The sequence below is a fragment of the Artemia sp. Qi Xiang Cuo genome, chromosome 17, assembly GCF_049724085.1.
Source record: "Artemia sp. Qi Xiang Cuo chromosome 17, ASM4972408v1, whole genome shotgun sequence".
Classification (NCBI taxonomy): Eukaryota; Metazoa; Arthropoda; class Branchiopoda; order Anostraca; family Artemiidae; genus Artemia; species Artemia sp. Qi Xiang Cuo.
Window position 1 is genome coordinate 23,738,788 of NC_142810.1, and position 22,215 is coordinate 23,761,002.

Below are 22,215 nucleotides of genomic sequence, written 5' to 3' on the forward strand. Positions count from 1 at the left end.
TTCTTCTGTTTCAGAAAATATTTACTGATATATCCAATTTGGACAAGCAGTTAAAAACTCATGAACAGACTTCGGATAGCCTATTTTACTATGAATGTTGCTAAACTTATATATAAAAAAAAACGAAAAAAAACAAAAAAAAACGAAAGGTTTCAAAGCACACTTGGAAGCTACTCCTTCTACACTAGCTACATTTTCATGGCTCTTCTTCTTCGCTTTTGCTACGAGTGCCTGCGTTCTTCTTTATTTTTGTTTTTATTGAATTGTCTTTTGTCCTAGAAAGTATATTTCTGTTTTTTTTTTTTTTTTCGTAGTGCTCCGTCATTTTTTGTATGAAGACGGGTTTTCAGTAAATAATAATAATAACACTTTAAACTTTAAACAGAAAAAAAAATTGGAGTATAAACCTTTTGCAAAACGCAAGTAAAAACTGATAGTCACTTTAGCCAGGCAAATGTCGGCTGGTGGAGATCTCCAACCCTAAATTCCTAACATTTTCATATATTTTCCAATTATCATGCGATTTCCCTACATCTCACCTATTTGAATTCGCTTGACGAGTTTCCTTCACCTTTCTCACCGAGTTTATGATTTTATATCTAGGAAATAAAATATTGAGAAATCCAAATTCACACAAAGCGCCAAAAATGGGAAGTTATATGACAGATGTGAACCTACTTGGAAAAAACTGAAGAAAACTTTCGAAATTTTATGGGTACGGACTAAAGGCCTCATGCCCTACCTGCAGAGGGCTCTGCACCAACTCCCTATATAATGCTGTTACATATAATTCCACTCCCTGTATAATTCTGTATATACATCTGTTTGAAAAGAAAAACCACCTAAACCTAACTTGTTTACCGTTAACCGGTTATAATTACGATCATAATTATTTCTTCAGGTTAACCACCTGTAGAAATAATTATTTAACTCCCAAGAGTTCAGTGGTGACTCTGGCCTCTCTTGCACCCGGGGATCTTGATTAGCGCCCCCCCCCCACTGTCTCTAAAAAAAATTTCAAACCAGATTTTAACACAATTTTCATATATTAACGAAATTATTTTCAATTAATTAATTATTAATATTTTTTTTTATTTATTATAAAAAAGGTTTAATTATCATTTATCATTTTAATTACTATTATTTTACTATTTTTAGTTCATTTCTATTTTATTAATTAATCAGTAATTTACTAATTCTTTTCTTTTATTAACTACATCCTCTATTTTAATAAAAATAAAATTTAAAAAACTTAAAAATGACCATAAACATTGGATTATTTATTTGAAATTCTGTGCCTCTAAAAATTCTGCGCCCGGGGCAGGTGCCCCTTCTACCCCTTCCCTAAAACCGCCTCTGCAGCACCATTTCATTCAGTAATTCTTAATACCGCGAGAATTGTTATTAAACAAGGAGAAAAAAGACCAGTTACAAATCGTCTGGGGTAATTTAAAGGGTGCTATATAGCATTTTTCGTCAACTTGATATTTCTATTCTAACTTACGAAACAAATTCACGATTGGTTCAGCCAACGTTCCTGTGTTTTACTTGAGTCTGAAAATAAGTAGAAGTTTCTACTTTTTCCAAAATAGGTTATATCTCGTTTTATTAAATGTGGAAATAATTAGAATGTTCTGTTTTTCAAATCAAATTGAGTGTATCATATCTTGGAAGCCAGATAGAAACATTCCTTATGTAAACAACTGCTCGTTAATAACATTAAAAAACCCGTTTACGTCTTCTTGTTGTGATGTAAAACTTATACTTTGTAACATACGCCTTGTGAATCATCGCTGTCAAAATGTGACTATCATTTCAAACGCGAATTGAAAGCGCGCTTTTCAATGAAATTGTCGCATCCTTTCATCTTAGAATATTTTCCTGATATTTCTTTTAAAGAAATAATTAAGCTTTATCTTTTAGCTGGAACGTGTATTTGTCATATTGACAGGTGTTGGCCGAGATCTTGAAACTAGCCTGCCATCTAAGATGTCTGCCGTAATAAACACAATTCGTGATTCGTTTTTGGATGTAAATGTCGCTGATAACGCGGGAAAAACTCTACTGCAAATGATTGAGCTGCACTCAGCGCGTTGGCAGCTACCAGCTACAGCTGTTATGTATTACTACCCATCAGTTACTGGAATCTCTTAATTTTTAGTGTCGTCTAATAGGATAGAGGTGTGTTGAAACATTGTGTAAGGTAAATTAACTGCTACTGATGACGACCATTTTCCAAACGATTTATCATCAATAATCGATAAAATATTGGCATTTCTTAAGTGGGGGAGGTTCGGGGCACTGGGTGCACTTACAATCTGTCTTATTTAATTCAATCCTATTTAAAGTCAAAGCTATGTTGAGTTTTTATATGCCTGTAACTTGTATATTACCTTATCAACAAATAAGATTTGAGCCTCATTGTCTTTTATAGAGTACGGCCAAAATACGGAAAAATACGGCCAAAATTAAAATAAATGAACACATAGGCCAAACAGCAATAATTTACGCGGGATATGTCATCCGAGACTTACTCTTTAGTAAACGAGGGGTAATAGTCCCGCATGTCCGAAATTTAAAATTTTTGCATATTTTGGCTATATAAGTCACTGTTAGGAATCCTTGCTACAGTATAAGCGTCTTCATATGGATTAATGTTCGCGCTAGATAAACTAATTTAGGTTCTATATTATTATAAAATTTAGGTTTTCAGGGGAATTTTAATTGTGTAACTTAGACAGATAAATAAACATGTGTCCAATTTAGACTTCGGAGAAAAACAAAGTTAAAGGTTAGAAAACATAAACAAGAAACATTCCTCAATTTAACGATATGAAACAATTTAGATAAAATGGGTGGTAGTTCTACCAAGTACCCTTTCGTTTGTATTTATATATATATTGGACATAAAAAAATAATACGAAAATGGCCGAGTTCTAGCTCGGTATACTACTTAATACGTTTTTTGTGTATTAATCTACTAAATATTGATATTTTTTATGGACTTACAAAAACTTAAATCCAATAGTAGTTAGTTTCTTTCAAAAACTGGAACCCTCTTCCCCTCCCCCTCAACAAAACTTTTTGGATCCGTCTGCATTTGATGTTTCGTTACTCCAAAAAAATGCTCAATTATTCAATGAACGATCATTTTTTTAAAAACAAGTTTCATTACAAATAATTCTATGAAAAAAAAATGTATCCCTAAAGCAACTTTCTTATCCGCAAAGCAGTATCTGCATTGGAGTGTAGATGCAATCTTACAAAAATTGCATAAGGAGTCTCAATTTACTTGGAAATTTGTCTTGTGTAGATAGTTCAGTTAGAAAAACTATCTTAACAAAAAACAGTATGTTTTCTATAACGCTATACCTCGTAATAACGTTATAATAACCTCATTCTATAACTTTACATGTATTTCAAGGAAATACGACAGTATGATAACTAAGCGTTATTACGATTTTATTATTTCTACCAATGTCTATGGGAAACGGATTAGACTTGGAACTCAAATTGGCCTCCAAAAAATGAATCATCGATATCTAGCGTTTAACCTTAACCTACATTAGTTTCAATTTATACCGCTAGTTTTTTTAATTCAACTGGTCGACGCTGTACCGTTTGGTGTCCTAGTAGTAAGTAGTTTGTACCGGAGCCTTATTAAGGCCTTAAAGATCAGATCCTTTTCAGGGTTCCATGCCATTTTATTTGAACTATTCGTTAGTTTTCCCATAGTTGTTTATGTACTAGTTTAATTCATCGTTGTAGTTGTATATCACCCAGTGCCTTGATTTGAGTCAATTATGTACGGAAGCCAAGGACGTATCCAGGATTTTGTTCGGGGGAGGAGGGGGAGGGTGATTACCAAAAACTTTTAGAAACGCGTAAAAAATTAGTTTTTATGCATTTTTGTTACATTTTTACGAGTCGGACAATTATTTTTTTTTGGGGGGGGGGGGGGCTCAAAACCCGTAACTCCCGCCATCCTCCTGAATACGGCCTTGACGGAAATATAGGGTAACTGTATATAAGAGAGGAAAATTGGTTCAATTCATGTTGGTTAAAAGTTGCTTCCAATAGCCAGTGAGCTCCTTACATCAGGTTAAAGCAAGAAGAAATATGGTGGTTACTTTAACGTATTTGGTTGATTAGTTTTCTAGCTCCTCCCCTTACAAATATGCCTGTAAATATTGTAGGCTAAGACAGTTATGAATATATTAGTCACACTTGCCGCTTGATGTGCTACCACCATTTCTTGCTATTATGAAGTTAATCTTATTTAAAAACAAAGCATAACTATGATGGGATGGGACCACTCTTATACAGTTATTCTATATACGGTAGGCTATTTGTTAATGTCAGGTTTTTAATATTTATTATCCAAGAAAATGAGAGACTGGTGAGAGAGGAAGCTTAAGTTCGCCTCTAAAAGAAAAAATAATTCCATTCAGCGTTACCCAGAGAAATCATTAAGTTATCTCATATCTGATCTCAGTTTCTGAAAAAAAAAGTTGCGAAGTTTGAAAAAATGCCAAGAAACGCAAACTCTAGATGGCATTGGTGATTGGCTTGCCGACACGAGTGCGATTTTCCACGCTTCCAAGTTATACATACTCTTTGGACAAATTCTCTGTAAATTAATCCCTTACTATTTCATAATCCAGAAATTTTTGAAACTACCGAATCCCTGTTCCTTCAGAGAATTCCCTGTTAGATTCAAAGATAAATTGAGCTTTAATTAAAATAATAGTCTTAATAAATTTAAGTTCAGCTTGACATAAATTTTTGAATTCTATTGGGCAACGCCTTTGTTTAGTGACACTAGTCTGAATCTGTAATAAGTCCACGTTAAAGTGCTAACGTTCTCCCTCTTACCAGTTCCTCGTGCTAGTTGACCTATTACTATATGTGTTAAACAGGTCAGGAATTTGTCTGCCTTATTTTTTCATTTGATTTTTCTTGATGTAATAGATTTTATTGCTAATACTAGCAATTTGTGGTCATAGACTAACTTTGGTGCAGGAATGTAGACTTGCTCAAATATACGCTGATAAAAAATGTAATGTCATCGTTCGGTTGCGCGGGTAAAGACTAAGTTTGTTTTTGATTTGTACAATTATAAAAGAAATAAAAATGCGATTTAAACAAAAAGCAGGAAAACAATACTGATATTTTTGTATTACTGTCCGTGGAACCGTTCTGAAAATAGCCGTGAGGGATAGGAGAAAATCTGCGAATTTCGTCTTGCTATCCGCCTTAGAGATGAACAGACTCTAAGCAACATCTTTATTAAATGTTTTGATATTTGGCTAATTATTTTGGAGCCGTAAGATGCCAAAACCAATAAGGTGTGCTCGATAGGTATGTGTTGAATAATTTAACGATATTTGTTTAAAGGTAATGTAGGTGTAACTTTGGAAATGTGAGGCCAACCTTAACTCTTTACGAAAAAAGGGGGTTCGATCCCAATAAAATAAAAGAGTTGCCTGGGCATTTTCTAAGGTTGGACCAAGAGCGTATCCCTTGATTGGTCCTACTAAATAGCTCCTATGAAGATAAAAAAAGAGTTTGGATCTGTAAAATCAGCTGCTTATTCATACTAATATTTGTTTATAAGTTGTTTGCAAGGTCATATAATTCAAAATTGTAAATTCCTTTCGTCCAAACTATGTATACACAATCTCTAAATTTAGTAGAAATATTTTCTAAAAAGACACATTTGATAGGACCGATAAAATTTTTTGTGAATCATTCACAGGAAGGGGAAGTACCCTCATTTCCATCCCACTCCCTGGGGGGGGGGAGGAGGGGCCTACAAAAAACTTTAAAAACGCATGGAAAATTTGTTTATATTCATTTTTGTATTCATTTTAGGTATTATTAGATAAATTTCTGTATGAATAAAATCACCATGAATAAAGTTCCTCAAGTGAGACAGCTTCGTCCGCTGCATTTTTTGTCAATGAAGTGAAAACTTCATGAAGGAAGCAAATCTACCGTCTTGTTATACAATAAGTGTATGTTTGTGGCATTATCAGATCTTTTTGTTTCCTTTTTTTACCTTACTGTTGAAAAATGTTGTTAGTGCTTTCTTTGTGTTTTTTCTGCCTTCCAAAAGTTTTTCAATTTTCTTTTGTTTTGAAATTTTGTTTATATTTTGATTACTAGTCATCACTGTCAAGGAATGGTTAATTGAAATAAATGATTATATGAATATATTCTTTCTATATGGATAGGTATCAGGGCAGGGGAGGAGGAGGTATGAGCGAAGAGCAGCCACAAAACGCATCTGTTTCTTCTTTCCATTTTTCGTATTCTGTCAAATATACATTGATATATGTTTCTGATTTTTTTTAAACTGTTGTGAATTTAATGTCTAAATAGATCAATCCACCCCCCCCCGCCCCCGCCCCCAAAAAATAAACGCAACAACACCTATTTAAAATATGATTAGTGATTCGCGTGTAATCATAATACAGTAAGATCCCTGAAAATTCCCTGATGAATTATGTGATAATGATGAAATATTTGTATCGAGGAGCACACAGTAGATGCATTTTCCTTTGGATAGGGGAGGGAGGGCGATAACCCTGTAGCTAGAGAAGCAAATATGCTGTCTTGTGTCAGAGCTTAACCACTCCTAAGAACTTGTCAGTGTCCCCTTAGCTGCTATGCGCTTGGGTGCATGCAGTGTCGCCAACTAGAAGGGGGGGGGGGCAATTGCTCCTTACATTATGAAAATATTTTTTTCACTAAATAAATCTTTTCCTAAAGTTTTCTACACTCCCTCCTCTATTTTCGTAAATTGAGAGCCACTAGATGAATAAGCAATAGCAAGATGAATATTACTTCGGAGTGGGAATCGGAATAACTCAAAGTTCCATCTCCTCCATTGCTCTAATGGGTGAAAATCTCAATGAAGAAAAAATAATTGAAGTCACAATTATAGTTTTCTTTTCAATTTGGTATCCAAAGCCCACCACCGAATTAAGAAAAAAAATTTTTTTTTTTCCTGTTAGCAATAATAAATAAAATTCAGACCTAGTTTTGAGCACACAAATAAACCGAATCATGATATTTTCTAATACCTATAGAATTCTTTAAACTAATACGTTGCTAAAAGCGAAAAACTGACCCACAAAAAACAGGATAAAATTAAAATTCTCTCTAAGTACCATAGGACTGTATGGTACTTATGACCAGGGTTGCCCCCACTTTAACGAAATTAGTGGTACTACCCAGAGCCGCTAAGATGTACTACCACGACAGAAAAGTACTAACTCCCAAATAATTTGCCGATTCGCGCTACACATCTTATTTCAGCAGTGTAGTTTTTCTTTGGCTTATCATAATGTCCTGAGTAATCTTTTATTTCTCCATAGCTAGTTGTCCTTCACTGAATTCCGACATGGTGAAACATGGCCACTGGTACAGGATCCAACTACAAGCAAAATCGTCTTATCTCTGAATGTTCACTTTGAACGTCCCATGATCGCCTAGTTTGATAATACCGCGTTCAGACTATCCATTTTCGAGAAAAATCGGACGAAAAACTGGAAGCAGTAAAAGCGGTCGAGATGTGCTGTTTTGTTTCGAAATTCATCTATACAAGTTTATCAGTTATTATCGGGAGGAAAGAACTGTATGGTAGTCTACATATCCTTAAGCAAGTTTTGGAAATGGAACTGGATAAGTTGTCCTTACCAAACCTATTCTTTCTTAGCCAAAACCTGCAAGACAACATCTTAGATTGTGCATCACTAAGAGTAATGCAAAATTTAGGGTGATGCTCAATTGAACATCACTTAGAGTGATGCCAAATTTACCGGAACTGGAACTGGATCAGTTACCCTTATCAAACCTGTTTTGTTCTTAGCCGAAACCTGCAAAACAACATCTTAAATTGTGCATCACTCAGAGTGATGCTCAATTAAACATCACTTAGAGTGATGCCCAATTTACTGGAACAGGATCAGTTATCCTTATCAAACCTGTTTTTTCTTAGCCAAAACCTGCAAAACAACATCTTAAATTGTGCATCACTCAGAGTGATGCTCAATTAAACATCACTTAGAGTGATGCCCAATTTACTGGAACAGGATCAGTTATCCTTATCAAACCTGTTTTTTCTTAGCCAAAACCTGCAAAACAATATCTTAAATTGTTCATTACTTAGAGTGATGCCCAATTTACTGGAACTGGATCAGTTATCCTTATCAAACCTGTTTTTTCTTAGCCAAAACCTGAAGAACAACATCTTAAACTGTGCATCACTTAGAGTGATGCTCAATTAAACATCGCATAGAGTGATGCCCAATTTACCGGAACTGGAACTGGATCAGCTGTCCTTATCATACCTGTTTTTTCTTAGCCAAAACCTGCAAAACAACATCTTAGATAGTGCATCACTTAGAGTTATGCCCAACTTACCCTGTTTCTGTTGAAACCCTACTAGAAAGTTATTTCTATTTAGTACTTCTTGTCTCCTTTTCGATTCTTTTTCCAGAAAAACAGTACGCACTACCTCTTTCCGTTGGTAGGGTCACGCTAAAAGGTGTCATCTAAAAATTCCAACTAGAGAATTTTTATTTAGCTACCTCAATGGTATGCTTGAAAAATGACCCGTGTATCGAAGAAAATCAACAGACCTTAAGTCCACACAAGCTTTCAAAATAAGAAACCTCCAAAGTCTCAGAAAAAGATGGGGGGAGGCGTCAGTTGGGAAACTTTGACTGAGTGTGTTGGGACCAGGGGACCCCAAATATTGTGTTGGTGCGGAAAAAAGGGAAGGGAGACTAAAAAAAAATATTTTAATATAGGTCTAAATCGGTTTTGCTATGAGCCCTTTTTTCACATTGTAGTATCAAGGTGAATTGAAAAATACGTGCCAAGATTTGAAAATACCTTATCTGCAATATCTTGGAAATGAACTTGATCATCACTTTCATCGTTGATCATCACGATCTGCCGAAATTCCTTAGCTTGCGCAAAGAGAGAAATGTTAACTCGGGTACGGCGGTTTCGTAAATATAATTGTAAAACTTTGAAAATAAGCATGCAATCGAAATTTAGTCGCATTAGTGACAAATAGAAAACTAAGAGGAATTTGAAATGTCTGAAGTTGAAGCTGAAGTGGCACCGACATCTGTAGAATCTCAGAGCATGGCTTCACCAGCCAAGAAGGAAAAGAAAGCAAAGGCTCCAAAACCTAAAGGGGATAAAAAAACCAAGGCACCAGCAAACCACCCAAAATACACAGAAATGATCAACAAATCCATTGCTGACCTGAAAGAACGCGTCTGATCTAGCCGTCAGGCCATTCTCAAATACATAATGGCCAATTTCCAGATTGACAATGATGCGAAAGTTATGAATATGCATTTCAAGCAAGCTTTGAAGCGTTGCCTTGCAAATGGAATTGTTATATATCAAAACGGTACTGGCGTAACTGGTTCTTCAAGCTTGCAAAGCCTGTCAAGGCTTATAAATCCATGGCTGCAAAACCAGCCAAGCCCACAGCTAAGAAAGCCTCAGTCAAGAAAACAGCCAAACCTACCGCAGTTAAGAAGTCGACTTCAGCCAAAAAGGTTACCGAGCCTATGGCTGGTAGGAAGAAACCTGTAAAGGTTTCCAAGAAACCCACTGTTCAGAAAAAGCCGTACCAGCAAAAAATCGACACCCAAGAAGTTCTTGTCTATCAAAAAGGCTTCCGCCAAGAAAGTGGCATCTAAACAGCCAGTAGCTAAGAAAGCAGCAACAAAGTAATTTCCATAATGGTTATCCTATACAACCAAACAGCCCTTTTCTGGGCTATTAAAGCAAATGCCCGACGCTCGAAACTTTCTGTTCAGAAAGTTACAATGATATTAATTTTAATTTCGACTTTCTAATTTTCCCTTTCAATTATACTTCAGCTGCTGTTTACGCCCAAAACACGTTCTACAATATTTACTTTTGAACTATAGTGTATCTTCAGGACTATTTATTATAGGTGGTTCGTAAGGTTCAAGCTTATTAATAAAGTGGTAACAATAATAAGCTTACAAATACCTTTCATAGCCGAAAGGGTTGAGCAGCGCCTTCAAATCGTGGGGGCTAAGGTTCTACTCCCGACTAGGCTTGGCGAGGCTGATGCATGATAGATAATATAATACCCAAGGTAAGGTAAATAACATTATTATATAATAGAAAAATAATATAATTATATTATGTTTTTGCTTGAATTTTTTTCAAACCCCGACACTAAGGAAAGGTTTGGTTTCAAACAGTTTCGACTGTTAAATAGAAAATTCTGTGAATCGAAATAATGTAGTTTTTGCTTCTTTTTTTTTGCAATACAACAAATGGATTACAATCTTTGTAAGGGCAAACAAAAACAAACACAGATTACCTGAAAATAACTCTTTGGCTTCTGCGCATAAATTTTTAGCACAGGTATTAGTTTTTATTTCGATATAGATGCTATTAAAAGACAAAGGCAGTTTGTAATAGAGTTGACAAAAGGTTAAAAAAAAAAATATATATATATATACCTGTTTTGATTCTTTCTAAATTTCAGTCTACTCAAAACTTTCCTTCATGACTTTAAAATTAGGCATTTTATTTGTTTCCAATTTGTTGATTAACACATACTTTGTTAGAACAGTTTCAGCCAAAAGCCAACCCACATTGAAATTTTACCAGTGCAGGTAATCAAACTGTTTTCCATTAGAATTTATGTGGCTCTGAAGTCTGTCTCTTGCGCTTCGACAACTCCTTTTTTTCTATGGTTAGACCTCTCCCCTGAAATGAATTTTGACCTTCTTGAAATGACATTTTTGTTGCGTCTCAACGTCTAGGCCAAGAAATATTTCTCTTTTTTGATTACAAATCAGTCATGTTTTTTCCAGATGGTTCATCTCGAAATGGCCTCTGTTCAATGTATTTGGATCAAGCAACCATTGGATCAACCGTAACGCCTTCTTCAGGAGGTTTGTATCTACAATATTTGCTGTGTTTCTCTATAAAGTTTCAAGTCATCGGTATTTTGAGAAATTCAACCTTTTATTGTTATATTTTATGCTGTCAATTGATCAAGCAAATGTATATCTACTAAGTCAAACCTGTAGGCAAGGGAGGGGAGATTCTCTTCCCTGAAAATCTTCCAAGGACTATTCTTACTACAATCATGGTAAATCTAAGAAGTGAACATTGATGAATGTAAAAATGTGAATTCTTTGGTTTAAAAACGAGCTTTATCTCAATCTTGGAGTCCATTTTCTACCCCTTCTCTCTGTAAACATTAGTTTAGGTATATGCTATCGTGAACATAGATGGCAGTTTCCTTATGTCAAACATTTGCAAATTGACTGTTTGGGCTCCTTGGTTAAACTCCAAAACAAGTCTAAAGCAAATATTATTGCTAATCAATAAATCTTTAAGCTAAAGTTATTCTTTCTTGAAAAATATAGCAATAACCAGTCTGCTTGTCTTATACAATCTCAACCATAGTTCCAAAACATGTTTGTTCACTTTATAGGTATAAAAGGTTTGATCGCTTTTTACAATGTGCACGTGAAGCTGTAGTGCATGTTCGTATGCAATTCCATGTATCCCTGAAATATATAGCAATAACCAGTCTGCTTGTCTTATACAATCACAACCATAGTTCCAAAACATGTTTGTTCACTTTATAGGTATAAAAGGTTTGATCGCTTTTTACAATGTGCACGTGAAACTGTACTGCATATTCTTGTGCAATTCAATGTGCAATTGAAAGTGCGTAAACACTTACTACTTGAAACATAGTAATCCTTAAAATGGTCAATGATATATGTTATAATAGATTTTCTTTGAGATCTCCCGCGGAATGCTTTGTCTGTTACGAAGTTTTTGACCAGTTCCGGTGATTGCTGGGATTGTGCTGGTGTTTTGGCCTGGGTAGTACCGGTAGGTTTTGCAGCCTTAGCTGTTTTTGGAGCCTTTGCTTTCTTTTCCTTCTTGGCTGGTGTATAACAGATATTGTACACTGAATAAATATTAGATACAAATTCTACAACAAAAAAAATATAAAATTCCTTTCAATTTTCTCTTTGTCACTTATGCGACTAAATCTCGATTGCATGCTTATTTTCAAAGTTTTACAATTATTTTTCCCGAAACCGCCGTACCCGGGTTAACATTTCTCTCTGCGTGTGAGCTAAGGAATTTGGGCAGCACTTGTGTTTGTCTGGAATTACTTTATTCTCATTTTTCATTAGGAGGTGGGATTTTGAGGAATAAAACCTATGTTAGAGGATAGGCATATCCTTCTTTTCTACGTACATATTTTTGTTATTGCTCTATCCTTGCTAATTTGCCAACAAATGAGCAGTGAATAGTACAAATTAGTCAAATAGATTGTTATTTACTAAAAAAACGCCTTTTTAATTTCTATTTCCAGTAACAGTGACAACTTTTTATTTTTTAATAGTAATATTAATTCAATTATCCGTCAGATAATTTCCATGAGTCAATGGTGAGTGTTAAATTAAGCCGTGACATTAGTAAAAAAACTAAAAATAAAAACACTCAAGCTAAAGCTTTAAGAAACGAAACCAAGTTTTGAGGCTTGTGTGTTAAATTTGTATTTTAATGTTTAAATTTTACAAAAACAGAAATAGTGTCTTATGGTTTGAACGATGCGTGGGGGATGGGAACTCGGTTGCAAAATGGAAGTAAACTGCTTTTATTTGTTTAGATGGGGAGGGGTGAACCCCCCTCCTCTCTCCAAGCGATGGGGCATCCAAGGCTGTATATCCATTTCCTTTCGTAGCAAGTAATTTCAGGAGGAGGGTTGCTAGCCCAACCGTCCCTAGGTGCATTTAGTTCTCCGTTGGCTAGCCGGATATCCAGAGGCACGTGAAGTGCCTCACGATATCCGGGCGCTCTGCATGCGCCATGAATGCATGGGACCAGACTTCGGAAGAGAGACAGTTCCTCCATACAAAAATTTTGAAAATCATAAAATGAATTTGTTATAATTTTCTCTTCCAAAATAGATTTTGAAAAGATTTTTTTTTCTATTAAAATACAAATTAAAGGCAAAAAAATATCTTTAACATACATAAAATATCAAAACTAGCCTATGGAATCAATAATTTTGAACACTGGCTTAGCAAATGGCCTAAATAATTTTGATATCAAAAAACAAAACTTAGAGGTCTGAATGTAGAGTAGTTGAATTCCCCCATCGCCGGAGATTTGTACTTGGAGGTTTAAAAGAGGTACCATCTTTTTTTTAATATTTCTACTATTCTTGTACCAGTGTATGGCTCTTCTTTTCGGTGTTTCGTAACTCATGCAAATTGTGAGGCGCAATTTGGTAGTTTACCAATTTGTACAGTTACTTTTTCAAATGGGGCCGAGTCAGAAAATAAGGTAGTTGAATTTTTCCATCGTCGGAGGTTGGATCTTGTAGCTTCAAAATTTGCAATTCGTTCAAATTCCTTCACTAATCTTTTCACCTTTGGATCGTAACTACTTTTATTCATATTTCCCTTATCACTTTTTCCTTAGTCAAACAAGTGTTGTTTCTTTGGTATCTAATTGTCAAATAAACGCTTTATTATCATAATGTTACAATTGTAGTATCAGACCCCACAGGCCACAGGTGAACCGGTAATGGCACAAGCACAGGAATGTCTGCCTACGTTGGTGGGTTGTCACGGAGTGTTTAGGAGGGGTGGTTATCTGGATGTATTTAAATTAGGATTACGTATAAACATTTCAGTAGTATAGATTTCGATATTTTTTCTGATATAATAAATTTGCCCCTTGAAAAAACATTTGTGGATAATAGAGAACATTTTTCAAAATGTATCATTATTACAGACATAACCTTTTTTCTCGTACTGATCATCCTTCTATAGCGATGAAATCTTTAGTGATGTGGTTATAAAAGAAAAGGGACTGGGCTTAATTGTGGTCATAAATATTGACCGCGTCAAATGTAATATCGTACCTTAAAGCTGAGAACTTACACTTTATAGGTTCTCCGATAGCGCCACTTATAGCGCTAAAGATTGTGTCAGCTAGGCTAGCGCCGCCCTCAATTAATGGGAGAAAATAGAATGTTTAGAAATATAAATGTGACCTCTTTTTCTTGAGCTATCTGGATATCAGATTCCCTGGGAACCTTCTTAGAGACTTGTGAACTAATTACCTATTATTAGACTAGATGCAGACATATAAAGTGAAATAAACACAGGTAAAAAACAATAGATTTATTGGGACTTACATATTTAGGTGCACAGCAATGGGTCACTTCAAATGACAATAACGGTGACTGAGATACAACAATGAAAGAATCACCAAGCTTGAATGGCCAAAAAATTCTATCTGAATGGTCCTGATTCTACATTACGAATATATTCAAAAAGCACTTTTACCCCACTATCAAATGTAGTTTTTTTCGTCCTGCGCTGTGAGAACTGGCTCACAATTGGATCGAGTGGCCCCAGGATGCAAACACTTCGTCAAATAATACATCTTAAATAGTTTTGATGATTTAGACGTTCACACACTCTTATCACTTAAGACTTCCTGCGAAAGTGACTGCACTTTTTCTCTTTGCTGATTAAGGACTTTTCATTTTTGAAACTAGATGTAACTTAATTAGCGGAAGTCGGAATTATCGGGAGAAGAAAGTAACTCTATTTTTGTATTTTAAATACATCATATTTTACTCCTAGTACATATTACCTGTTCCATCAATTAATGACGTCCCGTCATCTTGAATTACTTGTCTTCGGGCCTTTTAGTGTTCGAAATTTATTAATGGTTTCTTCTATATAATTATTTTATATTTATGTTATGGCTTAATCAGGAGTGCTAAAAATTTTCTCTATTACTTTTCTTATTTTATTCTACATCCCTATCTAAAATTCATCTTCCGGAATAAGTTTATTCATGGTTCTAGGCTAACTACTATACTAAAGATTTTTTTTCTACATTTAACACTGATTACTTTTACATTTCCAACACGGTTGGGGCTATTCTACCTTTACACAAGATTTTTTTTTGAATTCACTTTTTACAAGGCTTTTTTTGATTTTGCTGTCTATATGGCACACTACTTTCTCTCTACGCTACATTAAATGAATAACATGATAATACTACATCTAATTCTACTTGAACCTCTAGTGGTACATACATGAATGATTTATAACACACAATATTATGTTTACCATTTTCACTGGTGACAAAAACACTTTCACTTGGACTGTTTGTTATATAATATCAACATTAAATTATCGAAATTGTTAAGTTGTCAGATATGAGTTCACACCTATTTTACCACTATACGTGTCTCTCTACTCACTTACTCCTTCTGTTACGAATTATGGTACTTCACTAGTATCGTCTTGTTGAAACAAAATTTTAAAGCACTCATATGTATTTTCCTCACAGATTAGTTCGAGTATGGTTACGTTCATCTTGGACGAAGTAATTTCTCTAATTATCAAACGGGAAATGATACTTTTGGTTACAGGTGTGTGGAATTTTGCCATTAGGGTTCATTCTCACCTGTTGTTTTTGGATAGTTCGTAGGGTTCCTTATTGTTAAGGGTTTGAGCACTGGGAATGCGTTGATGACAGACGGGTTGACTATCCCATAGTATTTCACTCTTGGGTTGTCTTTAATCACATAGAGAATGTATTTCTCGTGTAAAATTGTTCCTTCGCACACTTAGAGATTATAGTTTATAAAATTGTTCGTGCATGGCTTGTACCCATTAGCTTTTATGGGGACTCCTTGGTAAATCATAGGGAAAATGATGTTTGAATTTGGAATGAGTCAACATTAAACTTTAGTGACTCCTTCATCATGCTGTCTTTAACTTTTGGGAGGAGTACATTGTCACTCAAGGGTTATTCATTGGGATTATTTTGGTTTCTATGATTCGATGGTTGGTTTCCAAGTCCATATTTCAAAACTTACGTAACATTAACGGTGATATCTCTAATGTATCTGTAATCTCGTAATTGAGGAAGGGTCGAAGGGGATTCAACGTGTGAATCGTCGATACGTAGAAAGTCTGCTGAATTGGGTTCATCGATATTATTGTCAGGTATGATGTATTCATTTACATCTTATTCTAGATAATGGGATTCTCAGGGTTGTTATGTTTATAGTTCGATAAAGCACTAGATACTGAGATTTGTTACCTGATACATAATATGGTTTGTGATTGAGGAAAATTGTTCTTCGTCAAACGATCATCGTTTCCTTGACCAAAGGGTATCCGTAATTTTCGTAGGCGAAGTTGGGATGAGAGTTTCTTGGGGTTTATGGCGAGTACTCTTCGTTGGTCGAGATGTGATGAAAATAGGTGCTACTGGTCTGTACTTGCACTGGTCTTTGCACTGTCCTGATTAGTGTCTGATATGCCGTTCCAATTCCTAAAATAAAATAACTCGGCAGAATCACACGTTCTTTAAAGTAAATACTTATAGTACAAATAAGTCACGTATTGATCGGGTACATGAATTTTACGCTATGAGACAGAGTTAAATGAATACATTAATATTAGTATAGAAAACTAAATTTTTATCGTGTTCAACACTCTTTCAACACTTAGTTAATTTTACATTAGATTTAAAATAATCATTTAAACCGAGTTTATGCTACATGGTTAATTTTGAGGTCTTATTTTACAACATGTTTCATGCCTGCATTTTTCACGCCCGTCCGTGCTGTTTAAGAAACGCATGTTGCAGCGTCATAACCACACAGTTTTACGTGAACGATACTACAATGAGGGAACAAGACATAACAAATACGAGTGGAGACCTCTATACCCACTCCTTTTCTAATGTCTTCCCTATTTCCTGGCTTAGACGTTCTCATGGGGTTTCGGGTTTAACCCCTGTATTTCAGCTGTTTCCCCGTGTTCTTCTCTTGGTTTTCGCCTTCTTAGTCTCAGGATTTTTCCGTAATTACAAGTCAATACGGCTCTTATGGTCAGGGAAGTCGCGAATTCGAGACATACGGCCAATAGTATGTTCCACCATAAATTGGTCGATTCTTTAAATTCATTCGTGCGTCTTTTTAGTCTATTTACTTGTTGAATCAAGGTCTTAAAGGGTTTTGGGTCCGATTTCATTAAAATCTCTTTTACACCATGGCTAGATAGCAATACTTTTTTATGCTCGGATGTTGCTCCATGTTTTATAATGTCTTTGGCCACTGCGTGAACAATGAGGTCTATGATGATATTCTTAAGCCTCAACTTATTTTTTGTTTCTAGAATTAATTTATCATTAATTGTACCCATTTTTTGCAAAATTCTTTTCTTTACTGCTTTGTTATTATTATATATTTTTTTTTTCAAAGGCACTTTAATTTTTTACTTAGGTTATTTCTTATTATGTAATCATTTTGTGGCATTGGCCAAAGAAAACTGATTTGTAGACGTAAAACAGAATAAATATTTTTATGATTAGATAGGTTAGGAAGTAAAGTTAGGGCTTCCGAGCTTAATTCTTGTCGTGATATACCTCTATGACTGGTTGAGATATAACTTTAAAGCGTTGCTAATAATCGCTATACGGTTTAATTTTTATATTATATTTCTCGAGTAATAAACACATGAATAAGTAAACGTGCAGCACATAATTACACTGGTATCCTATTTTATGTGTAGGCCTAAAATAATTATAATCTGCACTAAGACAAAATATTTCATATAATTAGACGCTTCTGTACTGATAATTTCTTTTTTTGGATAATATCCATCTTGGTTAGGTCATGGGTCGATTTTTCATAGAAAATCCGAGGGCGAGCACGCCCACAACAAATTAAAAGCTGCATGGGCCTTGAGTTCCTCCCCAGGCTTCCCACAAAACGTGGTCCAACACCACTTGTCGTTCTCAGTCGACCACGAGCTTCCTACCTTTGGGCCTTTCTCTCTGATCACCAATGTTTTGACATCACTCGTACTATTTTTTTTCATTAATATTGACTTGGTTAACTCTACTTAAACACTGTTAAATTTATTATGGTGGATCATGAGTTGATTTTCATAAGGGATTTGAAATTTGTCTTTACATTAATTAGGGATATTTCCATCTGTCAGGTTTTTTAACCGTTCTACCTGACTGTGTCGTTATTTTATCCTCTGTTTCTTGCGGTTTTTTATTTTTCAGTTTTTATTAAGAAAAAATTTAAAAATTTTTTTATTGTTTTTTTTAAAAGTTCTTGCCCTTTTAATCTTGTTTCTTTCGCGTGTGCGGCGGCTGAAGTCGGTCTTGATTTTCCTATTTCTTTAACTACTATATGGTCTGATTCGTCGTCAGACTCTTCGGAACTAGTTTCCGACGAATCCGGATTAGAACTTTTAGAGGTGGCACTTTTTGAGGTATCACCTGCCCTTCCTTCGTAAATTTCTACTCCCCTGGAAGTATAAGGTTTATTCTCTATGTCCTCGCTATGAGTTTTCAAATCGGGAGATTTGAAAGATTCTTGAGAGCTTTGGGAGGAATCAATAGTTTTTGCGGGGTTCCTCCACTGTTTGAATGCCATGTCTTCAGGAGGATGGGGCACTTTTTGCACAAGGGATTTCCTCCATGAAGTCCACTGTTTAGGCTTGACCTTTGACACAGTTATATCATGATATTGACCTTGCTGGTCATCCTTGGGAGTTTTATTCTCGGGCAATATACTTTGACTCGTTTTTATGGGAAAATTTATAAAATCCATAGCTTCTTGCAGGTTTGTTTCAGTTGAATCTTTGGGGGGAGTTTTCTTTACAGTAATACCGGGGGTTTCTACAGCTCTGTTTAATTCCTCTTGTAAAGACAGGGGCCTTTCTATTGGTGTTGCAGGGGAAACCATATCGTCTGGAAATCTTTTGGGGGGACAAGGGGTCAAAGTTCTATCGGGGAAAAATTGGGCTTTTGGAGATATAGTATAATCTAACTCTCCTGCGCTCGCCGATTAATAACTCTTTGGATCTTTTGGTGTTTTTATTTCAGGAAAAAATCCTGGTATTAGGGATATTTTCTTAGGAACAACTAGATTTTTCATTGCTAAAAATTCTTCAAAGTTTTCTTCATCACTGTCATCTTCAAAATAATTTTGTTTAAAATTCAAGGGTTTTAGCTCTGCCAATCTTGATATAGGTGGCTCATATTCCGAATCTGACGAATCAGCAGAGGAGGGATGTGATACCCATCTTTCCAGAAATTTGGCTCTTTTTATTCTGCTAACATGTGCCTTGTAAGAGTTCCCACTATCGGGGTTTTCCATTTTAAAAGTATATTCGTTATCGTGCTAGTTGACTAGTCTGTACGGTCCAGAGTATTTGTTGGAAAGTTTTTTTTCCTTCTTTTTTTGTCTAGTTCTTTAGGTAGACGCAGTCTCCTACTTTGAAATCTATACTCCCCTTGAATTTGGGTTGGTTTCTTAGCTCTTGGTTTATTTTACATTTTTCCAACTCTTGCCTAACTATTTTATAAGTTTTCCTCATCCTATTTATGAATTTTTGTTTGTAATCTTCTGAGTTATTATAATACTGCCGATATTCAATAATCTCATTATACCGGATTCTAAAATCACGACCAAAAAGTAAATAAAATGGAATGTCTTTGGTTGTTTCTGAATAAGCAGTGTTGATTACGTTAGTTAAATAAGGTAAAATTGATCCCAGTCGTTACAATTATCTTTTGTATAAATACTTAATACGTTCGAAAATATTTTATGCCTATTTTCTATTTTACCATTATCTTGTGGGTGGTACGGAGCTGTCACCATTTTCTCGATATTAAGAAAACTCATTAAATCTTTTGTTACCTTTGAAACAAAATTGCTCTCGTTATCACCCAAAACCCTATTTGGAACGCAAAATTGTAAAAATAAATTCGCTAGCACCTTACTGGTAGCGAAAACACATTGATTTTTTTAATGCCTTTACACAATTATATCCTCAAAAGTAGTCTTTAACTGAAAGAATACAAGTATGGCCTCTGCTGGAAACAGGCAAGCCTCCGCTGGTTCCGTATAAGTCAAATGAAATAATATCGAAGGGATACTTTGCTATTTGGACCCTTCCCATTGGAGGATTAGGATAAGCTGGGGGGATTTTTCTTAAGTTACACGCTTCGCATGTACTTACAAATTCTTCAAGTTTTGTTATTGCCGAAGGCACGTAAAAATATTGTTTTAATTTATGGAAAGTTTTCGCTACTCCTAAGTGTCCACCTGTATCTGAATGAAAATATTCGAACGCAGGTATTATTAATTTTTGTGGTAACACAGATATTATTGAGGTTTGGTTTCTATTTGTCTCAGCAGTCACGATTGTACATAGTATTCCTTCATCAAGGTTATAGTAAAAATTATCTATCTCTTTTCTAAGAGTTTTGAATTTATCCGGTAACGCATCGTCATTCACAAAATAATTCAAAAGCGCCTAACACATTTCATCCTTTTTTGTTTTCTTTTTATATTTTCTAACGGCAAGGGACAATAGTTAACCTTATTTTCCTTTACTGTGTATTTGACTTTGTTTTTCTTACATTTATGTTTGCTCTTAGCATTGATAGAGTTAACTTCTTTTTCCTCGGCTTCCGACGGAATACTTTCTGGGTATCTACTCAAAAAGTCACAAGCTGTGTTTTGTTTACATTTTAAATATTCAAATTCGTAATCTAGGTCTTGGATTTTCATAATCCATCTAGCTAGAATTCCCGTCGGGTTTTTAAATGTGCGCAGGTACTGCAAGCTTTTATGGTCTGATCGTAGTATAAATTTTCCACCAATTAAACAGTGTCTAAATTTGTCCAAGTGGTGGATTATGGATAATAGTTCTAAGTTTGTGGCGGAATAACTACTTTCGCCCTTTGATAAGGTTCTACTCGAATAGCATATATTTTTTTCAATTTTTTTTATTAGAAGGTCCTTGTAAAGGATCAAGGTTTCCCATGGGAATTATTTGCGAAGGAATAGCCCTAATGCCTTTTGAACTAGCATCGGTCGTGACCACAAATCCTCCGTTTTCGAAATCAGGAAGTGATAAAGTGATCTTTCATAGTTCTGGGAGTTTTGAGGTTTTCAACACATTTTATTTTATCAGGGTCTGGGGATATCTCTTCTTGTGTCACTACTACTCATAAGAATTTAATTTTATGTTGAAATAAATTTACTTTCTCTGGCCAGTATTTTAAATTGCCTTGTCTGAACTTCTCGAACACGTTAGCTAACGTTGCTAAGTGTTGTTCAGCATTTTGTCCCACACATATGACATCGTCGACAAAATGAATGATATTCTTTAATCCTCTTAACAGGTGCAATAGGGGTCTACATAGCGCGCTTGAACTTGTTTTCAGTCCAAATAGTACTATTAAGTATTCATATGAACCACATTCAGATTCTGAAAATGCAGTTTTATGGACATCCTTTTCGGCTATTTTCACTTGGTGGTAGCCTTGGGTAAGGTCCAAAGAAGTAAAAATTTTGTTTTTGCTTGAAATTGAGTCAAGAATTTCATCTATTCTTGGTAGAGGAAATTTGTCGCTTACAACTTGTTTGTTGACGGCTCTATAATCTGCTACAAGTCTAAGATCACCATTCTTCTTTGGTACTAAGATCACTGGTGCACCATACGGACTTATACTTTAGCGTATAATTTCATTTTTTTCTAATTCCTGAATTTTATGCTTTAACCACTCTTTGTGCTTATATGACACACGATATTGCTGTTTTGCTACGGGATTACCAGTCGTTTAAATTGAATGTTCATAAAATGGTATCAGCCCGATGTCATCTTCAGATGCAGAAAACACATCTTTAAAATTCTATAATAATTCGCATAACTTTTCTTTAAGTTCCAAGTCCGTAATATGATCCATATTAAATTTGTTTAAAAATTGTGATTTAGTTAAAGGATATTTGTTATTTGAAGTTTTAATACCGTTAACTAGGATTCTTTAAGAATTTTACCACCTATTTAAATCATTCTACGTTAAAACCTGGATTTGAACTAAACACGTCCCCTTCTTTATTGTAATTGTATAATTTTCGTGGTTATTAGTTACCCAAATAAAACCTTCTCCTTTGTCATAAGATATAATCTGTTCCTCGCATAACAGATTTTCGGGTATTTCAGAAGGGGTTGCAAACTATATTTCGCATTTGCTAACCAGTGGTTCTATCATCTGGGATATTTGAATTTTTAGCATCGTTTTGGGAGGGAG

General features: G+C 35.0%; 1 protein-coding gene and 1 pseudogene across 3 annotated transcripts in view; both read left to right on the forward strand.

Annotated features, from left to right (window-relative positions):
* LOC148942018 (uncharacterized) overlaps positions 1-6,210 on the forward strand; it is a 92,885-nt gene extending 86,675 nt beyond the window's left edge. The window contains exons 9-10 of one of the 3 annotated variants that reach the window (XM_089103533.1): positions 1,924-2,203; positions 5,875-6,210. In XM_089103533.1, the coding sequence (XP_088959659.1) occupies positions 1,924-2,154 (231 nt within the window). In that variant the 3' untranslated portion in view covers positions 2,155-2,203; positions 5,875-6,210. Of the gene's footprint in view, positions 1-1,923 lie in introns of all 3 variants that reach the window. The other 2 variants (XM_089103534.1, XM_089103532.1) reach the window with 2 other exon arrangements.
* Positions 6,211-9,094: 2,884 nt separating this feature from the next.
* Positions 9,095-9,765, forward strand: LOC148942019 (histone H5-like; annotated as a pseudogene).
* The last annotated feature ends 12,450 nt before the right edge of the window (positions 9,766-22,215 follow it).